The following is a 14808-nucleotide window of genomic DNA, read 5'->3' on the forward strand; positions in this document are numbered from 1 at the left end:
CTGCTGTGCTGTCGCCTCCTGGTTGCCAGGCCACAGGCCTGTGGAAGGGCCCTGGTTCTGGATTTCTGGGGGTGTAAATCAGTGTCTCAGGACCTCATTTGGACTCCCGGCCCACCAGCCCCATTGGAGAGGTCTTCCGAGCTCGCCTGAGGCAGTTCCCCTCCCTGGTCAACTGCTGTACCATTGACTGGTTTAACGAGTGGCCAGCAGAGGCCCTGGAGTCTGTGGCCACCACATTCCTGAATGAGATCCCAGAACTGGAAGCCACCTCCGACGTAATTGAAGGAGTGGTAGGTGTTTTGGTTGGGAGCAAGACTTTGCGGGTAAATGTTTAGGTTTGGGCTTGGGGTCACTGAGGCCCAGGTGAGAGTCCTAGGCCCATCATCGATGGTTAGCCTTTGGGAAGATTGGTTTACCTGTCTAAGCCTCAGTTTCCTCATCTATATAATGGGAATGCCACAAAGTCATCACAGTGACGTAGGAGATTGGGTACAGAGTTACACAGTCACTGTTTATCTTATTCCCTAAGGGTTTTGTGACAGCTTTCTTTAAAGAACAACCTGACACAACCCAGAGATCACAAAAGGGGGGAGCTAGCTTTGTCTGGTCCAACCTGAGAGAGTGATGGTCACTCGGGTGCTAACAGCTAGAATGAGCCAACTTCCCATTTCCCCTCACGTATGCTAAGGGCTTGCGTCCTCCCCAACCTCCCGGGGACGGGGAGCCCACCTTAGGGCTCTCAAAGAGAGGCAGGTCACGTGGGCTATGACAACGGCATTGGGCCAAGAGCTGGGAGATACCTGGGTCCACATTTAAAGCCAGCTCTGCTTTTGACAGCTGTAGAACCTAAACAAGCCCCTTAATTTCTCTGGGTGGTTTCATCTGCAGAACAGGTGACCTTGACCCAGAGGTTGTGAGGTCATAGGAGAGAGTGAGTGTGACGGGCATGGAGGTTCCTGAACATGGCTCCCTCCTCAGAACAAGCTGCAGTGTCTGCAAGGGCACCCTGGTGCCTCCTCTTTGCTGGAGGTTCTACAAAGCTGCCATCATGCCTTCAGTGGTCTCCTACCTCCACAGATTCAGGTTTGCGTGTATATCCACCAGTCGGTGGCCAGGAAGTGTGTCGAGTACCTGGCCGAGCTGGCCCGCCACAACTATGTGACCCCCAAGAGCTACCTGGAGCTGCTCAATATTTTCTCTATCCTCATCGGGCAGAAGAAACAGGAACTGAAAACTGCCAAGAACCGTATGAAGAGTGGCCTTGACAAGGTGGGCCAGGGTGGGGCTTGTGAGCAACGGGCCCGTTGCCTGTGGTTCTGCCTGCTCCATTTTAGCCCTGATCCAAGGCAGCCCCCAGTGTTTAAATGGGTGGCTTCCTCCCTCATCAAAAGAACAAAAGCTGCCAGCCAAGGGCAAGGCCAAAGCAGATTACTCCACAGATTCTCGGGAGACTGCTCCCTTCTTCTGAGGTCCACTGGACAACCTGGGGCCACTGAAGCTGCCAACCACTACCTCTCACTCATGAGTGAAGATGGTCCTACAAGGCCCTCTTCCCAACTCCCTCCAGGCCCGGCTGTCTCGCTGGTCCCCTGTCACACTTGTTTTTCTCTCTGTGTCCCCCACCCCCAGCTGCTGCGCACTTCCGAGGACGTAACCAAGATGCAAGAAGAGCTGGAGATTATGCGCCCCCTGCTGGAGGAAGCTGCCAAGGACACGTTGCTCACCATGGAACAGATCAAGGTAGGGTACCCCTGGCCTGTCCCGGATGTGTCACTATTTCTGAGGACGCGGCATCCCCATGCAACCACAAGATCACTAGCTGCCCGACCTCTGCAGGTTGCTTAGCCTCTGTGCCATTTCCTCATTCAGTAGCCATTTGTTTATTAAACAAGTGTTTGGGCAGGGCCTATTCTATGCCAGGCACTGCACTAGGCAAGGGATACAGTAAAGAGAAAGGCAGACAAATTCAAACTCCGATAATCACAGCATGGACTGGGGGGCAGGGCTGCCATAGGCAGCCATGCGGGATCTGCCTAGTTTCTCTCTCAGATCCTCTGAGCACGTCCCACCCCAGCAGACATTGTAGATTTCCGTATTCATTATGATTGCTTCTGCCAGAAGTAGTTGTGTCCTGCTCTACAAAGTCAGTGTATGAAAACTTTCCAGCAGATGGAAAGACAGTGACTGGGGGGAGGCGCCGGTGGGCTTAGGGGGCCCTGCCCCATAGGGCAGTTATCCTCAAGCATGTAAAACCCGAGCCCTAGGCCAGGCCCCAAGCTGGCCACAGGGAACACTCAGGATTGGAAGGGCCGCCTAGCATTTCAGATCTCCGTGGTCTGTCACAGCCAAAAGGGCCCTTGGAGAACAGGGCATCCCAACCCACGCTTCCTTCCACCTGGGGAGACTGAGAGGCAAAGAAGAGAAAGGGGAGAAGGGCACACCTGTCCCTGACACTGGCCACCAGCTGGGCCCTCACTGCCTTCGGTCCCCAGGCGGACACAGTCATTGCTGAGGAGACCCGGCAATCAGTGCAGGCGGAGGAGATCAAGGCCAATGAGAAGGCCAGGAAGGCACAAGCCATTGCCGACGATGCCCAGAAAGATCTGGATGAGGCACTACCTGCCTTGGACGCAGCCTTGGCCAGCCTGCGCAACCTCAACAAGAATGACGTGACTGAGGTTGGTGGCCAGGCCTCTCCCAGAGCTCCTCCTGACACATCTTCCTGGTGCCTCTTGGGTTCTGGCCCCCACATTCCTTGGGAGTCATGTACCCAGAGGTGAGGGCAGAAATAGGGCTCGAACCTAGCTAGCTGCCCTTACCTCCAATACCAGCCCCAGGGCCCAAGCAGGCGCCTGGGGAGGGCTTTGGGCCCTGAGAGGTGAACATACAGGACTCGGTGGCCAGGCCTGCGTACATGGGGGAGCAGTAGGAGCCATAGGCTGAGGCTGACCTTAGGGGTCTCCAGGCATACCCTTTAGTGGTAGAGACTTGGTTGGTGGGGCCTACTCTGTCTGGCAGCTGTCTCTACCCAGGGGTACCCACTGAGCAGTGGACCTCCCCCTTCCCTACTCTTGGCCTGACCCACAGGTGCGTGCTATGCAACGGCCACCCCCAGGTGTGAAGCTAGTCATAGAAGCTGTGTGCATCATGAAGGGCGTTAAGCCCAAGAAGGTGCCTGGAGAGAAGCCTGGCTCCAAGGTGGATGACTACTGGGAGCCTGGCAAGGGGCTGCTGCAGGACCCTGGCCGATTCCTCGAGAGCCTCTTCAAGTATGACAAGGTGAGCATGCCAGGCACCCGGCCAGCGAGGGCTGCCCAGCCAGGCAGGGAAGTGGGGAGACAAGCCTGCCCCACCATAGCGCTGAGGTCTCTGCCCTGTCTCCCTCTGCCTGCAATACACATAGCCCTGTGGCCACAGAGCTGACAGGAAGCAGATCCTGGCCCGGAGGAGGCTCTCCAAGTGGTGGGCGTGCCAGACAGACCCAACAAGGGGGTACTGAGGGAGTCAGGACCCAGGCAGTCTCCTGTGCCCATAGGATGCCACCCACAGTTACTTCAAGGCTCTACAGCCTGGAGGTTTTCATGCCCTCTCCTCCCTGCAACCCCCATGGCCTTGGCCTAGACCTTCACCATCTACTGGACCATTGCCTCTCCCATGGCCTCAGCACCTGAGGTTCAGCTTCCCCTGTCTGAGTTTCTCTGCCTGTCAATCTGGGGCTTTCATTGTCCTTGGGCATGTGCTCTCTTGGGAGCTCTTCGAGCCCACAGCCCTCTTGGAAGGCCCCTCTTCAGCCCAGAAATTGGCTAAAGGGCAATGCCTATCCCATGTGGACTACCCCCCACCACCATATGTTGGTGTTGGGGTCCCGGGCATTTCCCAGATGGGACTGGAATGCAGCTGGATCCCCTGTGGGCTTCTCCATGCCTCCTCCTCCTCTTCCATCAGATTGGAAACCAGAGGCCCCACAGGCCTAAGTAAGCCCAAATCAGGAGTGCTCACGGCCAACACTCAGGCTCTCCTAGTCCCAGATTCTGAGCGCTGGGAGCTCATGAACAATATGGATTCCTGGGCCTATCCTGAACTACATACTTGGACTCTTTCAGGGCAGGGCAAGGGCCCCAGAGGTGTAGGGATTATTACCCTTGAACATGAACCTGGTTGGGCACCAGAACCACTCACTTGTTTCCATAACCTGCCAGGAAGTGGCCCTTGTCTCTAAATGAGTTTTAAATGGCGCCTGTGCATTACCAGATCTTGAGCCTATGTGGTTTCTCAAGAAATCTCCAATCGTGTTATCTGAAATCGTGGAATACAGAAGTTCCTCCCCTGGCCAACCTTTCTGGGTCATGTTTATTCCCTAAGAGGACACTGTACTGAGGCCTGCACAGGGCATGGGGCACAGAAGCAGGATCAGGGTGTCCCTTAGCAAGCCCTACTGCCTCGTCCTCCCTGGGGAACAGCCCCCTGAGGCCCATGGTTCCCATGTCCAGGACAACATTGGGGAGGCGGTGATCAAAGCCATCCAGCCGTACATCAACAATGAAGAGTTCCAGCCCGCCGCCATCGCCAAGGTGTCCAAGGCCTGCACCTCCATCTGCCAGTGGGTGCGCGCCATGCACAAGTACCACTTCGTGGCCAAGGCCGTGGAGCCCAAGAGGGTGAGGGCTGGGTGTAACTGGGGGGCCAGAGAGGGGGGGAGAGGGCTCCCCAGGGCACTCAACAAGCTGGCCCTGTTCCTTCTGCCTGCAGCAAGCCCTGCAGGAGGCCCAGGAAGACCTGGAGGTGACACAGAAGATCCTGGAGGAGGCGAAGCAGCGCCTGAAGGAGGTGGAGGACGGCATTGCCACCATGCAGGCCAGGTACCGAGAATGCATCGCCAAGAAGGAGGAGCTGGAGCTGAAGTGTGAGCAGTGTGAGCAGCGGCTGGGCCGAGCTGACAAGGTGTGCACACCGCTCCGGGTGGCCCTGTGGGCATGGCCTGCCCCAGATACGGGCTGGCAGGATCTGGGTGGTGGCAGGGCCCTGGGGTGGCTGTCTGGACCCCCTTCCCAGCAGCTTAGGGACTGCAGTGGGCAGGGACACCCAGGCCCCTGGCCTAGTCTCCCAGAGCCCACCCCATGGGCTTGCCTCTGCAGCTCATCAATGGTCTGTCGGATGAGAGGGTGCGCTGGCAAGAGACAGTGGAGAACCTGGAACACATGCTTCACAACGTCTTCGGTGACGTGCTGGTGGCTGCTGGCTTCGTGGCCTACCTGGGCCCCTTCACGGTAAAGAGCCCCCAGCCCTGACGGGGACAGCCTCACCTTCCAAAGAGGCACTGCCTTGAGGCCTCACCTCCACGAGGGGCAGCCTGCAGGGCGACTCTCCCGTCATTCGTTCATTCCACAGACACTTATCAGGTGCCCTGTGTGAGCCAGGTGCTATTTCAGGAACCAGGGATATGGCAGTGCACGAAACAGCCAGAAAACCCACCCTGGCGGGGCTGGCTTTCTAGTGGGAAACATGAGCTCGCACTTCTGGGCTTGCTGTGTGCGTGTCACTCACAGACGCACTGACAAGCGGGCACTGTTATCATCACACCTGTTTCACAGATGAGGGGCTGAAGTTTATAGAGGCTGAGGAAGTTGCCCACAGTGGCACTAGAGCGCAGGCGTGTAGCTCCACATCTGATCTCTGAACTCTATACAACTGCTGAGCACTGGGGTGCAGGGGAGGTGGGAGGGTGTCGCACCTGAGCCTGTCACCTCCCCAGGGCCAGTACCGCACAGCGCTCTACAGCCTCTGGGTCAAGAAGCTCGTGATGCACCACATCCCACACACCTCCGAGCCCACACTAATCGGGACGCTGGGGAACCCTGTGAAGATCCGCTCATGGCAGGTGCCTGCCCCGGGGGGCTGGAGTGACTGGACTGGGCCTGTGGCATGGTCCGAGCTGGGCCAGGAGCCTCCTGCCTCTCTCCCACCTCTTTCCTGGGTCTGCTCAGAGATGCTTCTCTGGAACCCACCTGGGCTCAGCAAGAGGGTGTGGGTAGGAGAGGAGAAAGCTGAGTGGAGTGGGGCTCAGATGCTACCCAACTGTGGGCAGAGAGACCCAGGGGTGCTTGAAGAGTGAGGGTGAGGCTGGGGGAGCAGTGTCTAGACTGAGCGATAAGAAAGGTTCCTAAAAGAAGTAGTGTCTGAGTTGGACCCCGAAGGACAGGTAGAGTTGGCACAGGGAAAGAACCAAGAGGCTACAGGCAGAAGTCAAAGGGGAGCATAGGGCAGGAGGGCCAATGCGCTGTGGGCTCTGTGGAGATGGTCTAACCGAGCGAGGACTCAGTAGGCAAAGAGACAGACGCCCCGTGGAGGATGGTGTGGGGAGCCAGCCGAGGAAACACTGCTGCCTCGCCGCCACCTCCAAGGGGATGCAGTAAGGAGAGGACGCCACAGCCGAAGCATGAGCTTGGGACTAGCGGATGGCCCAGCTGACGCTCTTCCTTCTGAGAGCCCCGACCCAGTATAGCACTGGTCCCCCACAGATTGCTGGCCTCCCCAACGACACGCTGTCAGTGGAGAACGGGGTCATCAACCAGTTCTCCCAGCGTTGGACCCACTTCATTGACCCTCAGGGCCAGGCCAACAAGTGGATCAAGAACATGGTGAGTCCACCTGCCAGGTGCCACCACCTCACCCAGCCAGGCTTAGCAGGTGCGAGGGGGGTAGCTGAGCCTCAGCGTGCCTGTCAGCCCCCACAGCCCCTACCTTCCGCCTTACCCCCACCCGCACAGGAGAAAGACAATGGGCTGGATGTGTTCAAGCTGAGTGACCGTGACTTCCTGCGCAGCATGGAGAATGCCATCCGCTTTGGCAAGCCCTGCCTTCTGGAGAACGTGGGCGAGGAGCTGGACCCAACCCTAGAGCCCGTGCTGCTCAAGCAGGTGAGCCTGCAGCCGTGGGGTACGGGAAGTGGACTATTGGCCTGGACCAGGGAGAGGACAGCCCCCCGCTCCTGCCACACTGGTGAAGCTCAGGCCACAGCACTTGCCCCTCCCACCCGCCACAGACATACAAACAGCAGGGGAACACGGTGCTGAAGCTAGGAGATGCAGTGATCCCCTACCACGAAGACTTCAAGATGTACATCACCACCAAGCTGCCCAACCCACACTACACACCTGAGCTCGCCACTAAACTCACCCTCATCAACTTCACCCTGTCGCCCAGGTGAGCTCCAGCCCCCAGGCTCCTGCATCAGCTCTGCCTCGGCCTGTCCAGCTGCCCCTCTCCTACCCCCAGGCCAGGACTCGGGTTTTTACCCCACTCAGAGGCTCTAGTACCGCCTTGCCCAGATGCCTTTCCCCTGCACTCACCTCAGAGCTATCCTGGGGCCCTGAGTCAGGCACACTCTGGCCCCTGAACCCAAGCCGTTTCCTAGCCTTATAGCCATGAGCCCAGGCACTGTGGCTTTTGCTGGCCACTCACACAGACCTCACAGGCCTACAGAACCACAGGCCTGCTCCATGCTAAGCCTCCATGTCAGGGGCCACTACAAACCTCTCCACAGAGCAGGGAGTGTCCCCTGGCCCTCCCCATCACCCACTGCTTCCTCTTGCTGAGAGTTTTTCTGAGACCCTAGCAGGTCACACATGCACCTGCCCTGTCCCTCCTGGAATCCCAGGCTGCCACTGAGGTCTCACTGAGAACTGGTCCCTCTGAAGGCAGGCTCCACATTATTCCTGAAGTCTGAGACCGGCTGGGCCTTCCTGGCTGATACCAGCAGGGACTCCATGCTCCTGGAGCCCCAAGAGCACACGGAAATGGGGGGGTTGGGCAGGCTCAAGGCTGGCCCTCCAGGGCCCACCAGGCATTACAGACCTAGTGTTCCCGGGCCCTGGCAGTGGCCTAGAGGACCAGCTGCTGGGCCAGGTAGTGGCTGAGGAGCGGCCCGACCTGGAGGAAGCCAAGAACCAGCTGATTGTCAGTAATGCCAAGATGCGGCAGGAGCTGAAGAACATTGAAGACCAGATCCTGTACCGGCTCAGCTCCTCCGAGGGCAACCCCGTGGATGACATGGAACTCATCAAGGTGCTGGAGGCTTCCAAGACGAAGGCTGCGGAGATCCAGGTTAGCAATGGCCTGCCCACCCTGCTGCCTCTCCCCACCTGCCCCAGGCCTGACCCTGTCCCCACTCACCTCCGCCTGCTGCTCTTTGCCAGCATACCTGGGCCTGACCACCCCCCACGGTATCCCCAGGCCAAGGTCAGGATTGCAGAGCAGACAGAGAAGGACATTGACCTCACGCGCATGGAGTACATACCGGTGGCCGTCCGCACCCAGATCCTCTTCTTCTGCGTGTCTGACCTGGCCAACGTGGACCCCATGTACCAGTACTCCCTCGAGTGGTTTCTCAACATCTTCCTCTCGGGCATCGCCAACTCAGAGAGGGCAGGTAGCCATGGCACACATGCCCACGTTGACACAAACACCAGGCTCCCACCTGCACAGATGGGACACGTTAACACACTTCCACAGTGGGCACATACATCACTCACACATGCTCTCATCTCAGACACACACCCCTTCCTACCTTCCTTGGAGCCCTTTTACTGGGAGCTCCAAATGCCTCAATGGAAGGCCCAGACTGCCCTCGGGATGCTGGGGAGCCTGGCTGGGCTGGGCTGAGCCCCAGGCCTCTTGCTTCCCTGCCCTCCCCCGTGTGCTGCTATTGCCTCTCTGCCCTGCAGACAACCTGAAGAAGCGCATTGCCAACATCAACCGCTACCTGACCTACAGCCTCTACAGCAACGTCTGCCGCAGCCTCTTTGAGAAGCACAAGCTGATGTTCTCCTTCCTGCTGTGTGCCCGCATCATGATGAATGAGAACAAGATCGACCAGGTGCATGAGCAGAGTGGCAGTTGGGCGGTGCAGAGACCCAGGAAAGAACACCCGAGGAGTTGCCCTGTTGCAGGGCCTGGGAACAGGGTGGAAGGAAAGGGAAGGCCAGGTGTGAAGGCACAGCAGGAGCAAAGGGGCAGAGGCCTCAGGAAACGCAGTTCCTTGCTTAAAAACGGCCAGGACACCCTGGGTTAGGTAGGCCCAAGCAGCCGTGAGCACAGGCCTTCTCAGTCTTGAGTGTGCTGCTGGCACAGAGGCTGGCCTGAGCCTCCCAGCTCACGCCCTCATGAGCCCCAGGTATTTCATGGTGTGTTAGAAATACTGCCACGATAGTGAGAGTGACAGCGACCATGGCTCGAGCCCTCACTGTGTGCCTGGCATGTTCACAGGCACATAGGGCCTAGACTAGCCTCCCGCTGTCTCCTGACAGAGCGAGTGGCGCTACCTCCTGTCCGGGGGCTCCATCCAGGTCATGACCGAGAACCCTGCAGTGGACTGGCTGTCAGAGCGGGCCTGGCGAGACATCCTGGCACTCTCAAGCCTGCCAGCCTTCTCCTCCTTCGCCTCTGATTTCGTAGAGTACCTGTCAGAATTCCGTGTCATCTTTGACAGCCTCGAGCCCCACCGGTGAGCTGAGCCCCAGGGCATGGCAGGGCGGGCACATCAGGGGGTGAGACCCCAGACACAGGAGCCTTCTCTGAGGGGCCACCCAGGGTTGCCCTGCAGCTGTGGCCTCATCTCTTCCATGCCCCTGGCCACGTACCCCCTGGACACCGCACTCTCCTCTGCCATCCATCAGGCAGAGTCCCTGTGGCCAGTGCCCTCCCACAGGTCAGCTTTCAGGGACACATGGGCACTGTTGCAGGGAGCCCTTGCCTGGCATCTGGGACCAGTACCTGGACCAGTTCCAGAAGCTGCTGGTCCTGCGCTGCCTGCGCGGGGACAAAGTTACCAATGCCATGCAGGACTTTGTGGCCACCAACCTGGAGCCACGCTTTATTGAGCCCCAGGCAAGTGCTACCAGCCAGGGTCCCACCTTGGGCCCCGGGGCCCTGGCTGCACCTGGACAGACCACTTTGCAGCCTCGGTGGGGCAGGAACTCCTCGCCCCACCCCTCCAAAGGCTCTGGGACGTTCCATGCCCCCCCAGGAAATCCCCTGGGACCTCTGTGGAAACCCCGATTGCCCTCCCTTGCTCTGGTCCCTGAGCCTCCTGAGCCCCAGCTGGCCCCAGCATCTCTCCCTGTCCTGCAGACAGCCAACCTATCAGTGGTGTTTAAAGACTCCAACTCCACCACGCCCCTCATCTTTGTGCTGTCACCTGGCACTGACCCCGCTGCCGACCTGTACAAGTTTGCTGAAGAAATGAGGTTCTCCAAGAAGCTTTCTGCCATCTCCCTGGGCCAGGGCCAGGTAAGAGTGGGGCCAGGAGGGTGACGTGGGGCCAGGCCAGGTGGTCCCAGCCACTAAGCACTCCCGCCCCCACAGGGCCCTCGGGCGGAAGCCATGATGCTCAGCTCCATAGAGAGGGGCAAGTGGGTCTTCTTTCAGAACTGCCACCTGGCCCCGAGCTGGATGCCAGCCCTGGAGCGCCTCATCGAGCATATCAATCCCGACAAGGTGCGCCAGCCTCCTCTGTTGAAGGGAGTACTCATGTGTCCCCCCAGGACTGGGAGGCTAAATGAGGTGCTCCCGCAAAGCACTCAGCCTCGCCCAGGCACACAGCCAGAGCTCGGGAACATGCGGCGCCTACAGCAGCTCCCGCCAGCTTACTCTTTCCAGGGGTGATGTGAATTGCTCAGGGCCACCCAGCACAGACCAGTGACCCTGGGATTTACCAAAGCTCATATTCTTAATCTGTGGCCGAGGGTCCCCGGGTAGGAGGGAGCCTGGTGTGGGGGAGGCCATCAGGTATGGGACTCATGCTCACGTGGAGCGTGGCCACCAGGTGCACCGGGACTTCCGCCTGTGGCTCACCAGCCTGCCCAGCAACAAGTTCCCAGTGTCCATCCTGCAGAATGGCTCCAAGATGACCATTGAGCCACCACGAGGGGTCAAGGCCAACCTGCTCAAGTCCTACAGCAGCCTCAGCGACGACTTCTTGAACTCTTGTCACAAGGTAAGGCACACTTGGCAATGCCCCACCTGCCTGCCCCCATCCTCACGCCTCATGTCCCCTGCCCCCTCACCTCCCGTAGGTGATGGAGTTCAAGTCCCTGCTGCTGTCTCTGTGCCTGTTTCATGGAAACGCGCTAGAGCGCCGGAAGTTTGGGGCCCTGGGCTTCAACATCCCCTACGAGTTCACAGACGGGGACCTGCGTATATGCATCAGCCAGCTCAAGATGTTCCTGGACGAGTATGACGACATCCCCTACAAGGTGGACTGGGGACAGGCTGGGGGCAAGGGGCTGGGCGCTTGTAGGGGCCCTCACCTACCCACCCCATAGGTCCTCAAGTACACGGCAGGGGAGATCAACTACGGGGGCCGTGTCACTGATGACTGGGACCGCCGCTGTGTCATGAACATTCTGGAGGACTTCTACAGCCCTGCCGTGCTCTCCCCTGAGCACAGCTACAGCACCTCTGGCATCTACCACCAGATCCAACCCACCTATGACCTCAACGTGAGCAGCGCCTGGGTGCTGGCTGAGAGAAGACGTGGGCCCTGCCCGTCAGTTGCTCCTGCTCATTGCTTAATCCGTCCACTGCCTGCATGCACTCGCTCAGTGAGGCAGCGCAACCCGACCCAGCCCCCAGCATCAGGGAGAACTCCCTGAGGAAGCACTGCTTTAGCTAAGATGTGAGAGGAGCAGTCAGGCATTCCAGAGTGTGGGTCATCAGTGTAAAGGAGGAGTGTGACAGGTTTGAATAGCCAAATGAAGTAACAGGGAGCTGAATGGCAGTGAGAAGGGGACTGGGAAGGAGGCAGAGGCCATGGAGTCCCCAAAACAGCAGGGTTACAACCAGGGTGATGAGCAGGGGATGTGCTCAATGGGAAGGCCACCCCACAGCTGGGGGGCACCCCACAAGCAGGGGCTTCAATTACGCCCTCCTGTCCCCTAGGGCTACGTCTCCTACATCAAGAGCCTCCCGCTCAATGACATGCCTGAGATCTTTGGCCTGCATGACAACGCCAACATCACCTTTGCCCAGAATGAAACTTATGCCCTGCTCGGTGCCATCATACAGCTGCAACCTAAATCAACCTCTGTGGGTGGCCAGGGCCGGGAGGAGGTGTGTGGCAGCAGGGGAAAGGGGCCCAAGGGTTGGGCAGGGCCGATCTCCCACCCACCATCCTGCCTGCTCCCTTGTGGGTAGGAACTCTGTGCATGTGGAATCCTGTGCGGGGGATGGGGTGGGGAGTGGAATAGAGCCCTGACCCCCAGTATCCCTTTTCCCTGACAGATAGTAGAGGACATGGCCCAGAACATTCTCCTCCAGGTGCCTAAGACCACCAACTTACAGTTGGTGACAATTAAGTACCCTGTGCTGTATGAGGAGTCAATGAACACGGTGCTGATACAGGAAGTCATACGGTAATCCCCCCGCCATCCCCACTACAGGTAATCCCTGTAGTCAGCAGGTCACTGGGCTATAGAGAAATGACAGCAAGAGCTACTATGGGCCAGGTGCCATGCCAAGTGCTATAAATTCATCATCTAACTCAACCACATTTTCATTCCCATTTTACAGATGAGCAAACCAAGGCCCACAAAGGTTACGTGAACTAAGGTCACCCATTTGCTAAGAGCGGGATTGATATCCAGATTGTCCAACCAGCTCTATCCTCTTAGTCCCTGTTTATTCGGCCATCGTTTCTTTTGTCTATGGCCTACAATAGGGGGGGTGTAGATACTGCCAAACGGCCCTGGCCCACTGCCTGCCTCCTCGCCACTGGCCCCATAGGTACAACCGGCTGCTGCAGGTGATCACACAGACACTACGAGACCTGCTCAAGGCACTCAAGGGGCTGGTCGTGATGTCCTTGCAGCTGGAGCTGATGGCTGCCAGCTTATATAACAACACTGTGCCTGAGCTCTGGAATGCCAAGGCCTACCCATCGCTCAAGCCACTGTCCTCGTGGGTCATAGATCTGCTGCAGCGCCTGGACTTCCTACAGACCTGGATCCAAGGGGGCATCCCAGCTGTCTTCTGGATCAGTGGCTTCTTCTTCCCCCAGGCTTTCCTGACAGGCACCCTGCAGAACTTTGCCCGCAAGTCTGTCATCTCCATCGACACCATTTCCTTCGATTTCAAGGTCTGGACACAGCCAGGGCCAGGTCAGGTAACAGGCTGGGGTACAGCCCAGACAGGAGGAGCCTGAGGCCACAGCTGGCTGACAGTCAGGGGACCCCTGAGCGGGGGTTGGGAGACAAGGAAAGCCATGCCAGAAGAGGCGATGAGCCCCAGGGAAATCCCTAGAGGCAGAACGCAGACTGTAGGCTACCAGCTAAAATGGCAGGTGAGTGATTGGGCAGTCAGGCAGAGTTCTCAGGAGGGAATTTGTGCCTCTGGACCCAAATTCTAAGCCAGATTCTTGGTTCTGATAAGTGTGGGGCGTGTCTTTGTGCCCACCACAGGTGATGAGCCAGTCAGTGTCGGAGCTCAAGAAAAGGCCCGAAGTGGGGTGCTATATCCATGGACTATTCCTGGAAGGTGCTCGCTGGGACCCCACAGCCTTCCAGCTGGCCGAGTCTCGGCCCAAGGAGCTCTACACGGAGATGGCCGTTATCTGGCTCCTGCCGATACCCAACCGCAAGATCCAGAACCAGGCCATCTACCTGTGTCCCATCTACAAGACGCTGACCCGTGCTGGTACAGGGCCCAGGGCAGGGAGCCTACACCATAGCTGGGGGCCCAGGACTGGGCCAGCCCAAGCCAGTTAGGTTGACCCAGGTTAGCTAAACAAGGTAGCCGACAAAGATCCTTCAGCAGTCCTGAAACCAAAGGGGTAAGGCCAGAGCTTGGTGGCAGCAGGCGTACTAATGTGAGGCTGGGCTCAGTCTGTGGGGAGTGGCCTCTGAGCTCACCATCTTCTTGCCTCCCTCAGCAGACCCACCTTGGGTCCTGAGAGTCCCAGCCTAACAATGCAGGTTCCCAGTGGGCAACTGGGGACTGAAGAGGGGAGAATGGGCCGGGCTGGGTCCAACGGGGAATAAGCAGTGGCGGCAACTCTCCCATTGCCACCTGTCCTCAACTGGTCAATGCGTTAGCCCTGAGCAGGCCTGAGCCTTGGCCAGACCCTCTCACCAGGAAGGCTTCCTCTTGGATCAGGGTCCCTTCCTGGCCCCCGACTCAGTCTGCCAAACCCATTGCCTCTACCCTGTCCCTGCTCTAGTTGTGGCAGGTAACTTAACCCTCCCCTTTGCCTGCTCTAGGAACACTGTCAACCACAGGCCACTCCACCAACTACATCATTGCTGTGGAGATCCCCTCTGCCCAGCCCCAGCGACACTGGATAAAGCGTGGTGTGGCCCTCATCTGTACCCTGGACTACTAGCCTTGGACAGAGGGTGGGGGCCATTAAAGTTGAGTTTTCTAAGCAGTCCAGCTGAGCCTTACCTGCTTACATCAGGCCCCTACTGTAGGACTCACTGCCGGGGAAAGTGGGTTAAGGGGCTGCAGCAGCCTCGAGAGAATGCGGTTAGCAGGGGGAAGAGTGGCAGAGGTGGCAGCTTTGACCTGCTGGACCTGTCCAAGTGCGGTAAGGGGCGGTGAGCCCTCCAAGGTCCCAGGGCCCCTGCCAGGACAGCACACCAGGTCGGCCTAGAGGCAGCCTTGCCAGAGCCCCAGCGTCTCTCCACATGGCATGGCCTTCTCCTCCCCAAGTGCACCTTACACAACTCCTCAGCTTCCACAGCCCACCCAAAGCTCCTCCTCAGCTCAGGTCCTAAGTTCTAGGCTCAAGGTCCCAAGAACCTGCCGCAGAAGGAT

The 14808-nt window shown here is 58.4% G+C and overlaps 1 protein-coding gene across 2 annotated transcripts in view; it reads left to right on the forward strand.

The window, feature by feature from the left end:
• Positions 1-14413, forward strand: part of DNAH1 (dynein axonemal heavy chain 1) — a 73923-nt gene extending 59510 nt beyond the window's left edge. The window contains exons 52-78 of one of the 2 annotated variants that reach the window (XM_033133065.1): positions 119-290; positions 1078-1269; positions 1630-1740; positions 2493-2678; positions 3088-3279; positions 4491-4658; positions 4750-4941; positions 5136-5267; positions 5753-5878; positions 6519-6638; positions 6768-6917; positions 7043-7203; positions 7878-8103; positions 8233-8428; positions 8724-8875; positions 9306-9502; positions 9741-9885; positions 10129-10287; positions 10363-10494; positions 10823-10993; positions 11073-11252; positions 11322-11498; positions 11938-12108; positions 12280-12410; positions 12781-13159; positions 13455-13689; positions 14253-14413. In XM_033133065.1, the coding sequence (XP_032988956.1) occupies positions 119-290; positions 1078-1269; positions 1630-1740; positions 2493-2678; positions 3088-3279; positions 4491-4658; positions 4750-4941; positions 5136-5267; positions 5753-5878; positions 6519-6638; positions 6768-6917; positions 7043-7203; positions 7878-8103; positions 8233-8428; positions 8724-8875; positions 9306-9502; positions 9741-9885; positions 10129-10287; positions 10363-10494; positions 10823-10993; positions 11073-11252; positions 11322-11498; positions 11938-12108; positions 12280-12410; positions 12781-13159; positions 13455-13689; positions 14253-14374 (4675 nt within the window). In that variant the 3' untranslated portion in view covers positions 14375-14413. The remainder of the gene's footprint in view (positions 1-118; positions 291-1077; positions 1270-1629; positions 1741-2492; positions 2679-3087; positions 3280-4490; positions 4659-4749; positions 4942-5135; positions 5268-5752; positions 5879-6518; positions 6639-6767; positions 6918-7042; positions 7204-7877; positions 8104-8232; positions 8429-8723; positions 8876-9305; positions 9503-9740; positions 9886-10128; positions 10288-10362; positions 10495-10822; positions 10994-11072; positions 11253-11321; positions 11499-11937; positions 12109-12279; positions 12411-12780; positions 13160-13454; positions 13690-14252) is intronic. The other variant, XM_033133066.1, reaches the window with a different exon arrangement.
• The last annotated feature ends 395 nt before the right edge of the window (positions 14414-14808 follow it).

The sequence above is a fragment of the Rhinolophus ferrumequinum genome, chromosome 17 (assembly GCF_004115265.2).
Source record: "Rhinolophus ferrumequinum isolate MPI-CBG mRhiFer1 chromosome 17, mRhiFer1_v1.p, whole genome shotgun sequence".
NCBI lineage: Eukaryota > Metazoa > Chordata > Mammalia > Chiroptera > Rhinolophidae > Rhinolophus > Rhinolophus ferrumequinum.